The sequence below is a fragment of the Diabrotica virgifera genome, chromosome 2 (assembly GCF_917563875.1).
Source record: "Diabrotica virgifera virgifera chromosome 2, PGI_DIABVI_V3a".
NCBI lineage: Eukaryota > Metazoa > Arthropoda > Insecta > Coleoptera > Chrysomelidae > Diabrotica > Diabrotica virgifera.
Genome location: NC_065444.1, coordinates 249,082,393 through 249,101,624, shown reverse-complemented (window position 1 = coordinate 249,101,624; position 19,232 = coordinate 249,082,393). Strand labels below are relative to the sequence as shown.

The window sequence follows — 19,232 nt, the reverse complement described above, 5'->3', positions numbered from 1 at the left end:
AATGAGTTCAGTTTTTATACTTGGGAGTTTGTGAGGTCACTGAACACGAATTTCATGACGGCGACGGTTTCCGAGGTACCTGGTGCCCAGAGTGGAACTCGTCGCCTGGGACATTCGAATAATTTGAGGGACAATCTAATAATTCGCGAAATGAAGATTGGATCGAAAAACTGAAAAATATGTCCTCAATATTTTTCACTCCACACGGTCTAATATCTCGAAAAATACACTTTCAAATAAAAAATCAAGAAATACGTGTTAATTTTTTTTAATAACCTATCGAGTAACATCAAACACGACCCTCCACTACACACCCTGGTGGTTAGGGGGTGGCTGGGGGTAATTTTAAAATCAAATAGGAATCCTGATGTTTTATTGCAGATTTGGATTCCTTATGAAAAAATAAGTAAAATTTATTCAAAACATTTTTTAGAATTGTTGATGGATGGCACTAATAAATAATGTTTTTTTGATTATAGCGCCATTTATCCATCTTCTTCTTGTAGTGCCTATCCGTTTCGGATGTTGGCGACCATCATGTCAATCTGTACTTTGCACACTGCTACTCTGAAAAGATTTGTCTTGCTGTATCCACAATTCGAAAAAATGTCTCGAATAAAAGTTACTTATTTTTACGTAAGGAATCCAAATTTGCAATAAAAATGAGGGCCCCTATTTAAGATTTTAAAGTTTCCCCACCCCGTCTCCAGCGGGTGGAGTGGAGAGTCGTGTTTGATGTTATTCGATAGGTTCTTGAAATATATTAAAAACAAATTTTTTGGTTTTTTATTTGGAAGTAAATTTCTCCAGATATTAGACCATTTCTATAATTTATCTATGGTGAATTGCTAATCTAAGTTGCTTATTTTTACGTAAGCAATCCAAATCTGCAATAACAAATGGGGGTTTCTATTTAACGTTTTAAAATTACGCCCACTCCACATCCATGGGGTGGAGTCGGGAGTCGTGTTTAGTGTCATTCGATATATTTTTGAAAAATATTGAACACATATTTTTCAGTTTTTCGATCCAATCTTCATATCGCGAATTATTTGATCGTCCCGCGAATTATTCGATCGTCCCAGGCGATGAGTTCCACCCTGGGCACCAGGTACCTCGGAGACCATCGCCGTCATGAAATTCGTGTTCAGTGACCTCCACAACCCCAAGTATAAAAATTGAAATCATTTTCGTCAACATTTATTGAGTTTTAAATTTTTCATTTTCGATCTCTTCGAGATGTACTTTGAAAATGCATTTTCTTATGCCCAAAAAATTTTTTTGCAGTAGATCAATTTAGCCTACAAAATTGCCTGACACTCTCTCAAATCGAATGCAAAAAGTTGCATGACGACTCATCTTACTGCACAAAATTCCTAGGTTTTGGGCTTTTTAGTGCTTCGTTGCTTCGTCTAAGATACAACTCACATAAGAATGTACTGGAAATCCAAATCTTATCTTTACAACTTAACTTTCTTTACAACTTTCTACATTCCTATGCAGCATTATGCAGTTTTTATTTAAAAAACTGATATCCTCAGAATATAATGTTACCTCCTGAAGCTCCTCTCCTCATGTTTCAGATGTTGAACCATTTAGTGATAAGGATGTGGATAACAGTGGTCTGGACCCTAATTTTGAACCAGAAAGCTACTCTGAACAGCTACCTACCGAAACAATCGAGCAAAATCAAAATGAAAATGATATTAGACACTGCTGATGAGATATCACACAGTTGAAAGAAAGAAGCCTTTAAACACAATGAAATCCCCATTAAAATTGAGTATAATACTGGCAGCTTTACAATATTTTCAAATATTTTGGAATGATTATATTATGCAATATATTGTAGAACAAATGAATCTCTACTCTACTTTTACAACGGTAATATCAATCAATACTTCTCCATCTGACATTAAAACATTTATAGGAATATATTACCAACCTAGTGGCGTACTGAGATGGTCCGCGGAACCAGGGCCCGGGCCCCGCAGGGGCCCGCTCCAATACGCTTTTTGTTTTTTTCTTTATATTTTGAAGGGGACATTTTCAACTATAAAAGTACACAATAGGAAATGTAACTGCTTAATAAATTTTTATTTTTGTGTAGGTAATTATAAATAAAAACGAATAATACCTATTTATCAAAGAATTTGAAAACAAAATTTATTAAGAAACATATGGAACGCTTTTGTCAGGTTCTGTACTCTTTTTACCTGCTTATGCCCAAGCCCTGGTTTCAACACTTGTTTAAAGAATAACCGCCTGTACCTACTAACCCAAACACTTGTGTTTATATCAGCACGATCCATGAATAGTTCGTGTAAACTACAAAGTTGTAGAAATTTGTAAATTATATAAATTGTATAAAAATTCATGTGTGGAAGCCGTTAGTAAGTTTAATCAGTACAGTTACAGTTTGAAACATCTAAGAGCTAAGACCGTGATCTAAGGCTGTGGTGTCCAATACACGCTGTAAAATCTCGTCGTTTGATTAAATATATCTACCCCACCGTTATCCAAGGTTTTATTTTTGCTATTTTTTATTTAAGCGTTTTATCTCCCTACTCCTAGAGGTTTGTTTGTAATTATTCAACTTATGTATCATATATATGATATATTATGTGCAATTTGAGAATCTATTTTGTTGATATAAATTGCATCTAAAGTTCATTTTTTAAAAGCCGTTTTCCGATATTTATGTCTTTAATTATGATTGGACAGGCCTGGATCCCGCGAACCAGAAAAAGTTTATTAATGGCAAGCTAAAAATTTGTTAATAGCTTAACGGTGTCTAGTTAGACAAACTTTGATGTACGGGAACACTGGAACAGGGGAAGTTTTAATTGTGGAACAGGTTACAGGTTTCGAACGTCAGACTACGAAAATGTCCCATGTATTTTGTCGGACAGAACTTCCAATTATTGATTTGTTACCCTTTCATTAAACTCTCATGCAAAAATCAGACTGTTATCTTGCTATCTATCGCCAATATAATTCCTGCCATTTGACATGTTCCACATGTCGGACTTATTAAAATGCCCAATATATTTGTCGGACAAACATTTTTTCATATATTGTATAAAGTTTGCTATTGAATGAAGTTAAAAACAATCTGCTAGTTTTCACAATCATGAGCGTGTCAGGATGATAAGTTCCACAATTAAAATCACGTTTCAGTGTTCCCATATATCAAAGTTTGTCCGACTTGTTAGACACCGTTAAGCTATTAACAAATTTTCAGCTTGCTATTAATAAACTTTTTTTGGTACGCGGGACCCAGGCCTTGTACTAGACGTAGAAAATGTTAAGTTTCAAAATTGGAAAGAAATCCTTTGTAAAAGGTATAAAATTAAAAGATGAAGTTTTCGATCCTAATAGCATTATTAATAATATTTAGAAAATATTAAAATATTACTAAAAGATTTTTAAATCGAAAACTTATTGTCTTGCAAATTTTAGAAGCCTTGGAGGTGTTACCAAGGAAATGGACCAATAAGTTTTCGATTTAAAAATCTTTTAGTAATATTTTAATATTTTCTAAATATTATTAATAATGCTATTAGGATCGAACACTTCATCATTTAATTGCCAGATGACGCTAGTCACCTAATATTTTCACTTCAGTTGCAATGGGTGGGAAAACCTCTCAGTGCGGATCAATTGGGATATGGAGAACAAGCCTACGTTCTTTCCGATGAGGCTCCAATAAGAGCCGAAAATCGCGATTCAAGGGACTGGACTGCGCTCCGTATTCTAATTGAAAAGTAAGATTGTTTTGCCTTCGCATTGCAACTGAATTAAAAATAAAAAAATTTATTTTATTTTTAGGTATAAATTTTTTTATTAAAATCCCTTAAAAGGGCTACATCACAACAAAACGTTTTTGATTTTTATAAAAAATCATCATCAGTGTTAGATAAACTGGATGCTAGCTAAGCCACAAAAGAAAAATATCCGGGTAAAAACCCTTTACATATAATATAGATGCCTTAAAAGTTCATACTTCAATAAAAAGCCCTGTGATGGTCACATGACAACCAGGATAATGCCATAAGGTAATGTATTGAGATTTCCCAACACGTGGGATCCAAATTGAGTTGATTACATTTCAATGACTTAATGGCAACTCAGTTTAAGTTTCATTATTTAGGTATAAAAACGGCTAGTGTAAAATGATCAGTCATGTCAGTACGAAAAACGATAGGATTAATATTAGTTTACTGTTTTAAATTAGCTTGAGTTTTTATATGTTAATTTATATTTAATGTTTATTAAAAACTTTTGATAAACAATGTGTGTTTTTATTGGGATTCCAACCCGCATTCCAACCCGAACCAGGGCCCGCTGATCAATCAGTACGCTACTGTACCAACCTCCTTAGAGGAGACGGTACCTAAAGAAGAAGATGAAGGAATATAAATTATATTGGTTATATTAAGGATGTTATAATTCGAAGACTACTGGTCAATCAACACACGCTACAGTGGCTTATGATACACTTCTAAGATAACAGTGCAGGTGCCAACCAAGATCGTGTTTATTCAAACTCATGTACCTTTTGGAAAGGATTCGATCCAAAAATAATAACATTAAAGGAGAAAATCAGTAGGTACTAAATTTATGAAGTGATGATTAGTTACAAAGGAGCTAAAGCTGAAAATTTTCCCCAAAGCTTGCCCAAAAAACCTAATAAATAAGATGTCATAATTCTTGTAAAGGCAGGAGGGTCTGGAATAGTTTACGGCTTTTTTAATTACATATAATTTATTGTTATTTAAGTTCGATCATAATATGGTTTTTTTCTGAAAAATAATCAAACTTGGGTTCAGGCGTCAAATTAGTTGTTCAACTCTGTAAAACAATCCCTCATTATTTGGAAAACTGACCAAACTATTGAAGAATGAACATGAAATAGACAGCCTGGGAACCATAAGAAGCACAAAATTACGCAATTGAGGAGGTTTCCGGACAAGGGGCACATAGGCCTATGTGCCCTTTTTCCGGTAATCGTTTTAAATGAACGGCCATGTTTCAAAGAGTAACTCTACAAAGTTTCATTCCTGTATCTTTGTTCTATAATGTGTGGGAGATTTTTGAATGCAAGTTGGTACACCTGTTTTGGGCAATATCATGTGGTGTTTGTTGACAACAAAGTGTTGACGGTATCTGCTTTGTTATTGAGTTCAAGATTACGTTTTACTTAGGTAAACTAATAAGAGTATTCATTTCTGTCATGGAAGGTGTTGGTATTATTAAAAAGAAACGTAAAATTTATTCTCATGAAAGTGTGAAACGTGAGTGTTCTAAGAAGAGAAAGTGTAAAGGAGAATCATACATCAATCGTTCTCAGATTGAGGTTATGGCAAAGGAGTTTTGTATTGTAAGTAGCTGTTGCTTGGACAGTTGCTGTAGTAATATCGATGCAGACTATCAGTTACAACTTTACGATACTTTTTATAGTCAATCTAAATCACTTCAAGATGCCCATTTGGCTAGTTGCATGAAAAAATCTGACAACACAAATGTCAAGACACACCAAAAGAAACCTCGTGTAAATGTATGGTCTTATGTGATTAATATCAATGGTCTACAACTAAAAGTGTGCCAAAAGTTTATTTTATTATTATTTCAAATTTCAGTGAAACGTGTCAGAATTATTCAGTCAAAAATCTTAGAGGGCTTAGACTTTGAAGAGAAACGTGGCTTACATAAAAATCGCCCTCATAAACTGACTGAGGATGTCATCGACTTTATGGGATCTCATTTATCATCTATTCCACATGACAAAGCCATTATTGTGCAGAGAAAACATCCCTTTTGTATTTTGAAAACCCAGAATTGGGCGTGAAAGACCTTTATAGAAGTTTTCAAGAATATTATCAAGACAAGACCGGGCGGAAACTTAAAATGTCATATGTGCATTATTTTAGAACTTTTAAATCTCATTTCAACTATGGGTTTAGGGCCCCTAAGACAGATGTTTGTGATTTCTGTTCTGAAAGTGTGGAGAAACTGAAGCGAAACCCCTTAGACGAGTGTAGAGTCCAGTTCGAACTACACAAAAGAAAAATAAAGAGGCGGCAGTACTGGAAGAAACATTACATTGAACAGTCAAAGGCAGATCCTACTCTGGTAGTCTTAGAATTTGACTACGGTCAAAACTATCCTATCCCCAAACTCAACGTAAACAGCCAATTTTACAAAAGAATGTTGTGGCTATATGCTTTTAATATTCACAATCACAAAGATGATTCATCCTATTTCTATTGTTTTATGGAAACACAGGCAAATAAGAATGCCAATTCTGTTGTGTCATTTTTGTTCCACTGTTTAAACAAAATTTTTGTTAAGTATCCTGATGTAAAAAATATAGTTCTGTTATCAGACGCAACAGGTGGCCAAAACAGGAATGCAACTTTACTTAAGTTTTGTTCTTGGCTTTCAAAAATTCATAAGGTTACAATAACACACCTTTATCCTGTTAGAGGCCATTCATTTTCACAGTGCGACAGGAACTTTGGGATAGTGCGCTCTAGTATTAAGAAAACAGAAAAGATTGGAACTGCAAAACCTTGGCTAGAAGCCATTGTAACATCAAGACAGAACCCTTCCAACTTCGAGATGTTAATGGACCGATCCATTATAAAAGACTGGGAGACAGCCTTGGCTCCTTTTTTCAACAAAAATTCCAGTTTCTATTCATGAAAAATTTACCATCATGAAGTATGTGATGATAAAGTTCAATCCAAATGGAACAATCCTCACTTCTAAAAACTACCACCCAGCATTCACTCCCTTCCAGTATATGAACAGAGTGAGCATTGAAAAATTAGAAGAAGTTCAACCTTTAACAGTTCCTTTTCCAGAAGTCAGTGAGGCAAAGATTAAGGATGTGAGAAGTTTGTATAAACATTTGGACATAAATAGTGCTGAATGGCTTGAATGTATGCTTAACGAGAAACAGTAAATGAGGCTACTTTAATATCTTTTCCTTTCAGATTTCAAATCAATGTATTGTTTTTTAATAGACCTTAGTATAGTATACATATTGGAACATTTATAATGTTATTTTCTATCTGAATTGTATAAAAAGCCCGATGTTGATTTATAGTTGTTATGATCAATAAAGGAATAGCTGTGTAATTCTAAAAGATGTAAATAAATTTATTTGTTCTACCCATGATCTCACAGTACAGTTTGTAGAAGATAACCTTAAGTCACACAAAATAAATGAAAGTTAGAATAATTTGCACCAAAAAAGTCTATTTCCGGAAGGGCACATAGCACTCATATTTAGACATTTAACTGTATTCATAAATATATTACATACTACTAAAGGAGTTTAAAAAACTGTAGCTAAGGTTATATAAATTATGTAAAATATGATCACACAAACAACTTCATAAACGTGATTAAGTTAAATAAAACTTAATTTTAAATTGGGTTTTTCTCAAAACCACCATTTTGGCTATGTGCCCTTTGTCCGGAAATGTCCTCAATTGCACTTTGGATTCTGATAAAATTCTGTTGAAAATTGAAGAATATCTATTGACTACAAAGTTGATAAAATGGAGGAATAGCCGTAGTAAAATAGACAGACACCAAATGCGTCATCTTGGCTAGTTCATTTATATCTCATAGCCCTATTGTCCAAATAAAAAGACGCAGTAAAAATGAGAAAAAAAAACAGTTGATATTAGTTGTGCTCAAATAATAAAATCATACAATTAACACATGGGAGCTGTTGATTTAGATGACAAGTTGATCGCTTTATACACAAGACACCTTTCAAATCGCGCAGGTGGTATTATTCTTTGTGGGAATATTTGCCCAGCTAATAAATATTTTTGTAAACAAGGCTTGGCTGATAAATAAAGGATATATTATGCAAGCTACTGACAATGGAATACATGATAAATTGAAAACATTTCGCTTACATTTTAGCTGCATCGCTTCTAAAATGTGACAATATCACTAAAAATAGGAAATTTGATTTTGCAGATGTGCAACCCTATAAAAAAATTAACAGGCAGACACCGTAAAGAACATAAAATTGACTTACTTCGGCCACATTATGACAATGTGTCCTAGTCAATAACGACTTAATACTACAAGCCAAGGTTGAGGGAAGTAGTGGCTCTGGACGTAGACGTACTAGACGAGCGGAACACCCCCAAAAAATGCTTATTTCTCGAGATAGGTACTGACCAAGGAGACGTGAATGGCTTATTTAAGTCATGCTGTATGTTTTTGATGGTGCTGAAAACGAAAATGAGGTTTATTTTGAATTTTATGTGGGGGAACATTGTCAAAATCGCAATTTTACCCTAAAAATAAAAAAACAATAAAATCACGTTTTTTTGCTTTTACCTCGCTACAACTCTGTTCCATTTTAATATTTTTTTCTGAAATTTTTACAGTATATAGCTCTAACATTTCTTAAGACAACGGTATGTTTCAAGCTTTCATTCTTATCCTGATAAAGGTTATAAATTTCTCAAAGGAAAAGGTGCGGATTTGTGCATTGCAAAGTTTAGTCGCAAAAGTTGTGTGACGAAGTTTAAAATTTATCTTCCTAATCACGTCTATGTTAAAATAGAGAGTACAAAGAAGTTTTTTGGTAAGTTTAGATTTAATGTCGACATTAGAAATCCCCAATATAACGCTTATTTTTCGAGACACTGACCATGGGTGGTGAATGGCTAATTTTTGTTTCAGATTATGTTTTTGACCGTGATGAAAACGAAAATGAAATTTATTTTAAATTTTAGGTGGGGAAATATTGTCAAAATTGCAATTGTAACCTAAAAATAAAAAAAAAATAAATCACGTTTTTCTGCGTTTAGCTCGCTACTACTCTGGTCCGTTTTAATATTTTTTTTTTCTAAAGTTTGTGCACTATATATCGCTCACTTTTTTGAAGACAATGGTTTCTGCTTTAAGCTTTTAGTCTTATTTTAGTAAAACTTATGAAATTTTTAAAGTATAAGGTGCAGATTCGTGAATTGCAAAGTTTAATCGCAAAATTTGACTGACAAAATGAGAAATATAGATTTTAAATTAAATTCAAAAATAAAACATGAGTACAAAGAAGTTTTCTGGAAAGTTTTGGATCAAAAAGTTTTATAGAAAGCAAATGGTGCAACTTTTAACATCTACGTTATAAATCCCCAGAATAATGCTAATTTTTCGAGATACTGATCATTGGTGGTGAATAGCTAATTTTGGTCTTACTTTATGTTTTAATGGTGCTGAAAATGAAAATCAAGTTTATTTTGAATTTTAGGCGGAAGAACATTGTCAAAATCGCAATTTTGCCCTAAAAATAAAAAAAGAATTAAACCACGTTTTTATTAAAATTTAAAGTTAAACCATATTTTTTCTATAACACATCTAGACCTAAAACTCCCTACAAAACTTCTTTGGACTCTATGGTTTAACATAAACGTAATAAAATTAACTTTTGTCACTTAATGTTTGCGGTTTAACTATGCAATTCACGAATCCGCACCTTTGATTTTTTAGAATTCATAACTTTTATGAAGAAAAGACTGAAAGTTTACAGTTGCTTTCATAGTTTTTACAAAGGTGAGAAATATATGCTGTAGAAATTTTAGAAAAAAATATTAAAATGGAACAGAGTTGTAACGAGTTAAACGTAAAAATTCGTGACTTCACTTTTTTTTTCAATTTTAGGTTAAAATTGTGATTTTGACAATATTCCCCCACCTAAAATTTAACGAAAATTTCATTTTCGTTTTCAGAGCCGTCAAAAACATGATCTAATACCAAAATTAGCCATTCACAACCCATTAGTCAGTATCTCGAAAAATAACCGTTACATTGGGGATTTCTAATGTCGAAAATAAAAGTTCCACTTTTTTTTTCTATAAAACATTTTGATCTAAAATTTTCCAGGAAACTTCTTTATACTCTCTATTTTAACATAAATGTGATTAAAAGGCTAAATTTTAGATTTTATCACTCAACTTGTGCGATTAAACTTTGCAATGCACAAATCCAAACCTTTTCTTTTGAAAAATGTATAACCTTAATTAGAATAAGAATTAAAGCTTAAAACAGATACTGTTGTCTTCAAAAATGTTAGAGCTATAAACTGTAAAAATTTCAGAAAAATATATTAAAATGGAACAGAGTTGTAGCGAGGTAAACGCAAAAAAACATGATTTTATTTTTATTTATTTTTAGGTTAAAATTGCGATTTTGACAATGTTCCCCCACTTCAAATTCAAAATAAATCTGATATTCGTTTTCAGCACCGGCAAAAATATACAGTATGTCTAAAATGACCACTCACCTCTCCGTGGTCAGAACCTGATCATTTTGGGGGTGATTGCCGCTAGCCTATATATCCTGGCTGGCCAATCTGAGGGAGTGGACTGGTCTAACGTCAACTTATCTATTTCGAGGTGCTGTGAATAAAATAAGATGGGTCAATGTGGTCGCCAACATTTTTAAACGACATACATCTTTAGAAGAAGAACAATCGACCTAATTACAAACGATGCTAAATGTGACCAAATGTGAATCAACTTGTGTTAAGAAGAAACTTGGTGTAAGTGGGCAGACAACGGTTTTCTGTCAAAAATGTGGCTTAAGTTGGTGCATTGTAACTGGTAATAATTCTAGATATTTCTAAGTGTTTGGACCAATCCGTTAGTGCCGAGAAATTGCAGACCTGTCCAGGAATTTGTTCCGTCTACCTGTACGTACAGTGGGGGTGGAATTTCCTTTGATGGCCGAGCAGACCAATTATTTTTGAACAAGAATATGACCAGTGTGATTTATAGAGATAACATCATCAACAATTTTATTCAACATTTTCACGCAGCTATTGGTCAAGACTTCCTTTTTCTTAATGATAATGCAACTCCGCACCGATCTACCACGATAGTTGGAGCTCGAGAAATCAAGGCATTCCTCCTTTGCCATTACCTCCGAAGTCTCCTGATATTAACTGCATTTAACATGCTTTGGAACAACTCCAGAGCGCATTAGATAACTTTAACAAGGTCTGCTTAACATTTTAAGTATACCAATACGTTTCCAAGCAGTTATTTAGGTTTGGGGAGGACACACCACATATTAAACAATTTTTGTTGGATTTTAAAAATAATTCGGGGGTGGGTTCCAAGAAATTTTGTCAATTATAGTTTCTTATTTTCTTTACGAAATATTTACGTTTGAATTATTTTTGTTTTTAAAACCTTTTCTGATAATATCCTTAACTTTTGACGAGCAGTTTATTTATTAATTATAAACGGAATGTAAAAACTTTAATATTTCACTTTAAATAAAAGTTTCCCCGTTTAAGAGTCAAAGATTTAAATCAATTTAAAAAGCACCTACCTTTGTCAACCCTTCTGACTTCTGCAGTCTTTTTAGGTGTCATTTTGTCCATCACTGTTTCTCTAACAAATGTATTACTTATTTATCCTCCAAATATTCATGTATCACATTCTTAGAGAAGATAATGCAGAAGAGCTGGAAGCTCCACAGCCGGTGAACTGGAGATCTCACTCTCGAAGTGAACAAATAAATTCTTCGTTTTTTTTGTAAAATAAAAAAATTATATTGTTTTATAACTGATGCAAATATTAAATATTTGCTATTAAATATTTTATCTTCTTAGATAATTTCTAACTGCTTTGTTTTACTTAAGATTATATATGTTTGGTCAATAGGTAGATGGAATCTATTTTTTCTACTGGAAGGCCTTGAACCTGTTGTTAAAATTTTGTGATAAATTTCTGTATATAATTGTTTTATAATTGTAAGTAATGGAAAATCTATATACTTATAATTTTTTGTATAAACAGTTATAAAAAACAAAACGTCACCATTTGGGGAATGCGGATGGAAGTAAATACTTCTTTGTGCGATATTACTATATTATGTGGGTTAATAAAATTTTACTGAATTTTTAATATTTTTTTTTTATAATATTGTCACATTTAAATTCTTTAAAATTTAAAAAATCCTAATTTTTTTTCTTTAAAAAAATTATTTTGGTCAAATTTTTTCGTGTTTTATATTTTATGCGTTATCATTATTATCTTGAATTTATGTTTAATTACTTTAGTTTGATTATCATTATATTATTCTAAAATATAGTAGGTATGTATAATATAATAAACATAATTTCAAATAATTGATGGATTCGACCGTTACTTGATGGAAGTTCATTTTATCTAACAATAAAACACTGAAAACGTTTGTTTTCTATACTTCCACAAAATTTATTATAACTAAGTGACTACAGCTGTTTCGGCGGAGTGCCTTTCTCAAGTGATATAGTTTACAATGTGTTTGCCTTTTTAAGTCTTCAACTGAAGAGGTTGAGGAGTGGGGAGCTGTTTGTCTCGAGTTGGTCATTCAGAATTATATCTGTATTTTTCAGTTTATTAATTTCCATAGATTCTAAAAAAGATAGCTTAAGGCCTTTATTTTGAATATGTAGAATTTGAAACTCTTCATTGAAAGAATGATTATGATCTAGAAGGTGAAGTGCGTATGTAGAAGTGTCTGTTTTTCTATTGTTGAATGCCCTTTTGTGTTCTGCTATCCGTTTGTCAAAAGTTCTGCCAGTTTGACCGATGTACGTTTTCGGACAGTCACCACAAGTTAGTTTGTACACACCACTCTGTAGTTGCTTTCTCTTTCGGCTTTTATTGTTCTTAATATATTTGCTTAAGTTGTTGTTAGTTCTGAAAGCTGGTGTTATTCCTTTCTTTTTTATGTATCTGGCTATCTTTGTTGTTATCTTGCCAGTATATGTGAGAGAGCAGAAGGTACTGGGTTCTTTCTGTGGTGGTGGATACACTAATTTCAGGGCTTTCTTATGGAGGTTTTGGTTTAAAATTTTGTTAACTGTTTGTTCGTTATAGCCGTTGTTTACTGCTATTTGTTTAATGATGTTTAGTTCTATCTCGAAGTTATTTTTTGTCATAGGAATTTCTGTCAGTCTATGTATCATGCTATGGTAGGCTGCTAATTTGTGTTGTGTAGGATGGGATGATGAATTGTGTATAGTTGTGTCAGTATGGGTAGGTTTATGATATACGGAGAACTCATGTTTGTTGTGTAGTCTGGAAATCGTTACATCTAGAAAGTTTATGGAGTTATTGTGTTCTGTTTCTATTGTAAACTCAATATTATTATGAAGTGAATTAATATATGATAGAAATTGGTCAAGTTGTCTGTTAGTTCCTGTAAAGCATACTAGTATATCATCCACGTATCTCCACCAATATAAGAACTGTTTAAATACGGGATGTTTAGAAATTGTTGTTTCAAGTTGGTTCATAAATATATCTTATAGCAATGGGCTTAGAGGATTACCCATAATAAGTCCTGCACTGTTGTTTGTGTATATTTGATTATTGAATTCAAAATAGTCTTGATTTATGCAAATTTCAAGAAGGTGTAAAATTTCTTCTAGACCATAATAGTACAAATCCGATCATTGCATCTGAAATTTTACACCTTCTTGAAATTTGCATAAATCAAGACTATTTTGAATTCAATAATCAAATATACACAAACAACAGTGCAGGACTTATTATGGGTAATCCTCTAAGCCCATTGCTATCAGATATATTTATGAACCAACTTGAAACAACAATTTCTAAACATCCCGTATTTAAACAGTTCTTATATTGGTGGAGATACGTGGATGATATACTAGTATGCTTTTCAGGAACTAACAGACAACTTGACCAATTTCTATCATATATTAATTCACTTCATAATAATATTGAGTTTACAATAGAAACAGAACAGAATAACTCCATAAACTTTCTAGATGTAACGATTTCCAGACTACACAACAAACATGAGTTCTCCGTATATCATAAACCTACCCATACTGACACAACTATACACAATTCATCATCCCATCCTACACAACACAAATTAGCAGCCTACCATAGCATGATACATAGACTGACAGAAATTCCCATGACAAAAAATAACTTCGAGATAGAACTAAACATCATTAAACAAATAGCAGTAAACAACGGCTATAACGAACAAACAGTTAACAAAATTTTAAACCAAAAACTCCATAAGAAAGCCCTGAAATTAGTGTATCCACCACCACAGAAAGAACCCAGTACCTTCTGCTCTCTCACATATACTGGCAAGATAACAACAAAGATAGCCAGATACATAAAAAAGAAAGGAATAACACCAGCTTTCAGAACTAACAACAACTTAAGCAAATATATTAAGAACAATAAAAGCCGAAAGAGAAAGCAACTACAGAGTGGTGTGTACAAACTAACTTGTGGTGACTGTCCGAAAACGTACATCGGTCAAACTGGCAGAACTTTTGACAAACGGATAGCAGAACACAAAAGGGCATTCAACAATAGAAAAACAGACACTTCTACATACGCACTTCACCTTCTAGATCATAATCATTCTTTCAATGAAGAGTTTCAAATTCTACATATTCAAAATAAAGGCCTTAAGCTATCTTTTTTAGAATCTATGGAAATTAATAAACTGAAAAATACAGATATAATTCTGAATGACCAACTCGAGACAAACAGCTCCCCACTCCTCAACCTCTTCAGTTGAAGACTTAAAAAGGCAAACACATTGTAAACTATATCACTTGAGAAAGGCACTCCGCCGAAACAGCTGTAGTCACTTAGTTATAATAAATTTTGTGGAAGTATAGAAAACAAACGTTTTCAGTGTTTTATTGTTCATTTAAAAAAATTATGCTCATTTTCATAGTTAATTTTTTCTTCTGTAAATCTGTATGTATTCTCCACATGTTTTTCTTATTAACAGTCACAATTTTAACCTTTTTTTGCCTTAATCTAACGTGGAAATACTTCATTCTAGGCACTGAAGATGTTCTGAATTAGAACGGAAACGTTTTGCATGACATTTTATGAAGTTTTTTAATGAACGATTTAATACCAGTATACAACTTGAAGTTTTTACTTCTGTATGAGTTTTTTAAACTATGGTATACAGCCAAATATTGGGATTTTCCCATTGATTTTCTTTTGTGTATTTATACCGGATAAAAGAAAGTTTGATACAAGTAGGAAGGAAAAGGCACAAATATGAGTATACACCGAAGTCATTTTGTGTTTAATGTTTTGTAAACATTTTGTTTTTTGAATGTCCCTGATATCTTTAGAAACAAAGAATGGACGGTTTTATTCTTTAAGATGTGTTTTAATTTAAACAAAAGTTTGAGACACCCTGTAGGGAGGAAATAGTACAAAGGTGCGTATACATCGAAATTATGTTGTATTCTCATATTTTGTGAACGTAATTTTGGGTTTTTAGATTCTCTGATATCTTTAATACAAAAAAAAACTGGACGGTTCTAATCATTACTATGTTTTAAAAACTGACGACATGCGATACGTGAGGAGGCCATGTCTTATCATACACTTAGATGAAATTATTTCCCATATATAGTGCAAATGGAACAAAGTTTTCAAAGAAAGAAAATCTGAGCAATGTGCCTCTCGCAATTTAAAGAGCCTCCAGGTAGACACCAAATCCGTACTTACTCTCAAGTAAATTCCACCTCAAACAAATCACAGTGCCTCTATTAAACAATCTCGTCTCTCTTATGTTGCACTGTGCATACCGCTCATTTGGTCGACAAATTACTTTTAAGGTGACCAGAATTTTTAACGTTATGTGCATTTTTGTTTTTAAAGTTTTCTTAACTGTTTTTATTGTTAATTAATTTATTTTTTTCAGTAAAAAACACATCATATTAAAGAATAAAACCGTATATTTTCTTTGTTTCTAAAGACATCAAGGACCTTCACAAACAAAATGCTCAAAATACGTAAGGCTATAATATGATTTCGATGTATAGCCATATTTATACCTTGTCCTACCTACAGGGTGTCTCAAACTTAACATAAGAAAATCATTTCTTGTCTTCCACCTAGTAGGTATAAGTTCAAAAAAGAATTTTGAGTAAACATTTACCTAACTTTGAAAATACCAAAGAAAAATATAAAATAGCAACAATTTGCGAAATTAATGTTTATATTACTGCATAGAAAATCGAATAACTCAGTTAAGAAAATTATCGATTGTTTATATCATCACGCCCAGATGGATGCCGCCACTAGTATGATATATAAGCCAAAATTCGTAATTTAAAAATAAAAAGCGACCTGTTTCGGGATTTGTTTCCATGAAAAAATTATATTATTCCAACCTTTACGTGCTAACCGTATACGAATACATAGTTTCTGCTAAATATTGGGACCGTGCAAGTTCAGAAAAGCGATACCTGGTTTCATAGCTCGGCAACATTTTTCGCACTTTTAATTATATTGGCCAATTATATTAGTCCTCGTTGCTGGATAATTGTTAAGGCCATAGTCCAAAAAAAATTATAAGATGAAAAAGTAAGATTTAGTTTATGTTTTTAAGAAGTAAACAATTGTATGTAGTAAATAAAATGAATTATTTAATTGCAGTATTGCAAGCAAAATACAAATAGGTAATTAAATATACTTTTATATAATAATTGCATATCACATCAATATTGTGAGCAACATATAATTTTTCTTCTTCAATGAGTGTAGGTATGAAATATATGACAATTTGACAATTTCAATTGAAAATAATGAATTATTTAAGAAAGTTGCAAGATTTCTCCGCTATCCGCGCACGATCGTTCTCGTATTCCCTCCAAGTAATTGCACTTCGCGAATAAGGTTAATTCAATGATACACTATTTACCAAAAATGTATATAATCAAATATTTCATAAAAATATTTGTACAAGCAAACAAATAAATAAATCAACCACACACTAAATTATCATATCTTTTCACGATCTCCGGTTTCAATGTAATATCTGCTGTCCTCTTCTTGATCTATTTTTTGCACATAATTCCACCTCTGGCGTTCACCTGAACCAAACGTGACAAAGATGATGGTGGAGAATATGTAGAATCCAACAGCTGTTAAGAATACAATTCTCCATAAATGTTGATCTTCCTAAAAAGTAAATATGGGATATATTGCATATTATTACATAGATTATATCAAATCTCATATTATATTAAGGCTCCTTTCAAGAGACTTTAAAGTCAGATCTTGTGCCATTGAACACAACACTGAGAACAAACAGAGAAGGTATAGCAGAGACATGTAGATCATTTTGCAGGGACCTAGAGAAAAAAGATGATCAACGCTAAGTTGTTAACCAAATCCCTGACTAGGTGGAATAAGAACCTGATATAGTTGAAAATTAAGCAAGACTGGCGATCTGTACATAGGCGTAACCAGGAGGGGTTGGGGTTATAACCCCCCCCCATTGGGATGTACTTTGAGCTCTATACGCTTAACACCGTACCCCTCGGAGACCTTCCAGTAGTTGTAACCCCCTCCCCTTAGGATTATCCTGGTTACGCCTATGGATCTGTAAGCTCAAATACAATGAAGCACATCTGCTCCAGATATGACAACAGCAGAAATGCTCAAAGCCACGGAAGAAACCGGTGTAAAATTACTTCATCTACTCTGTAACCAAATATGGCATTCCAAACAACGGCCTGACAACTGGACAAAATCTAGAATAACGACAATACATAAAAAGACAGCTTCCATAAATGAGACAATTATAGAACAATTATTTAACTATATTTCTTTTATATTACATGCAAGCAAGATAATGCTACATTATAATCAATGAGAGACTAAAAACATTCCTTCAAAGAAAAATTCCACAAGAGCAAACTGGATTTACGAAAGGTAGAGGTACTCGAGAACACCTGTTGAATTTAGGACAGATTATCGAAAAATCTAGGGAATTCAATATTTCACTGTACATTAGGCTTTATAGATTATTGTACAGCGTTCGACAGGTCAAGTGGAGACACTTGTGACGAATACTAAAAGGAGTAAGAGTACCACAACAACTTATTTCGCTTATAACTGAAATATACAAACACATTACTGGATCATTTAAAGTGCCTGACACACTTTTAAGCGAATTTTATGCAGAACGGAGTGTCAGAGGGATGTATACCATCTCCAAAATTATTCAATACTCGTATTTATGGGTAGCATATTATTACGAGAAGAGCACTTAAGCGATGGGAAAAGGTAATCTCAATAAAGGTCATAAAATAAACAACCAATTAAACATATCAAAGAAAAAGATCATGATAGTGGATAGACTACATAACAGTCATCTACACTTAACCATAATTGAACGGTTTGAGTTTGTGACGTTATTCTTATAACTGGGATCATTGATCACAAACACAAGGTCACTACAGGGAGAAATAAAACGTACATATTATTAATAAAATAATATGGAAATTCGTTTTGTTGCCTCAATACTGAGTATGTTATCATCAGGCGATCTATGGCCCTTCATTCACTTTAAAGCTGTACTTACTTCTGACTCTGTAATAGGTAAATAGTACTTGATAGGTACAGATCCCTGAGTTATGAGAGCAATTAGGTACTCGTGTCTGGAAATTATCTTGTGGTCTTTGGCTGGTATAGAGTTCAAAATAAAATATTTTAGTTATTTTCAGAATGCCGTCCCATACAGCACAGGTCATCTTTAAGATATCTTATTTACAACCAAATAATATGGTCTTAATGTCTTAAGACTTTTAAAATATATCTTTAAAACGCCAAATTTCAGATATCTTTGAAACGCCAAATTTAAGATATCTTTTAAACATCATATTTAAGACATTTTTTCTTAAAAATAGGTTATAATTACGAATTTAAAAGTTAGGTTAGGTTAGTAAAACATTTAAGACCAGAGCTGGTAGCTAAAAGGCAAACTCCAAACAAAAGCTTTTTCACATCACTGACTTCAGTGGTATCTGGTATTTCCCATATCTTGTGATGAAGATATGGTTTTATTTGAGGGATATTTAGAAGACTCTACAGATTTTAATAATGCAGTAGGTTTAGGTTAAATTGTTATATTATTAAAGTAAAAAATTAACTTTGTTATCAAGAGTAAATGCATGTCTCCTAATTTAACAGCTTACCTTAACAATATGCTCTTAAAAATATATTTTTTTAGAAAAAACTTATACAGAAGTAAAAAACTTCAACTTGTATTCTGGTATAAAATCGTTTATTAAAAAACTATTTTAAAGTCATCCAAATAGATTGCAGTTCATTAGTAGTTGGTCTGTGGCGATAGTTCCTAGCATTTTCGAGCAGGGGACCATG

The 19,232-nt window shown here is 32.6% G+C and overlaps 2 protein-coding genes across 2 annotated transcripts in view; both read right to left on the bottom strand.

The window, feature by feature from the left end:
* LOC114326522 (putative inorganic phosphate cotransporter) overlaps positions 1 to 11,584 on the bottom strand; it is a 75,750-nt gene extending 64,166 nt beyond the window's left edge. Inside the window, exon 1 of the mRNA XM_028274916.2 lies at positions 11,374 to 11,584. Coding sequence (XP_028130717.1) covers positions 11,374 to 11,425 — 52 coding nt within the window. The 5' untranslated portion in view covers positions 11,426 to 11,584. The remainder of the gene's footprint in view (positions 1 to 11,373) is intronic.
* Positions 11,585 to 16,759: 5,175 nt separating this feature from the next.
* The window catches only part of LOC114326531 (putative inorganic phosphate cotransporter), a 36,197-nt gene continuing 33,724 nt past the window's right edge, over positions 16,760 to 19,232 (bottom strand). The window contains exon 8 of the mRNA XM_050644437.1: positions 16,760 to 17,024. Within this exon, the coding sequence (XP_050500394.1) occupies positions 16,845 to 17,024 (180 nt within the window). The 3' untranslated portion in view covers positions 16,760 to 16,844. The remainder of the gene's footprint in view (positions 17,025 to 19,232) is intronic.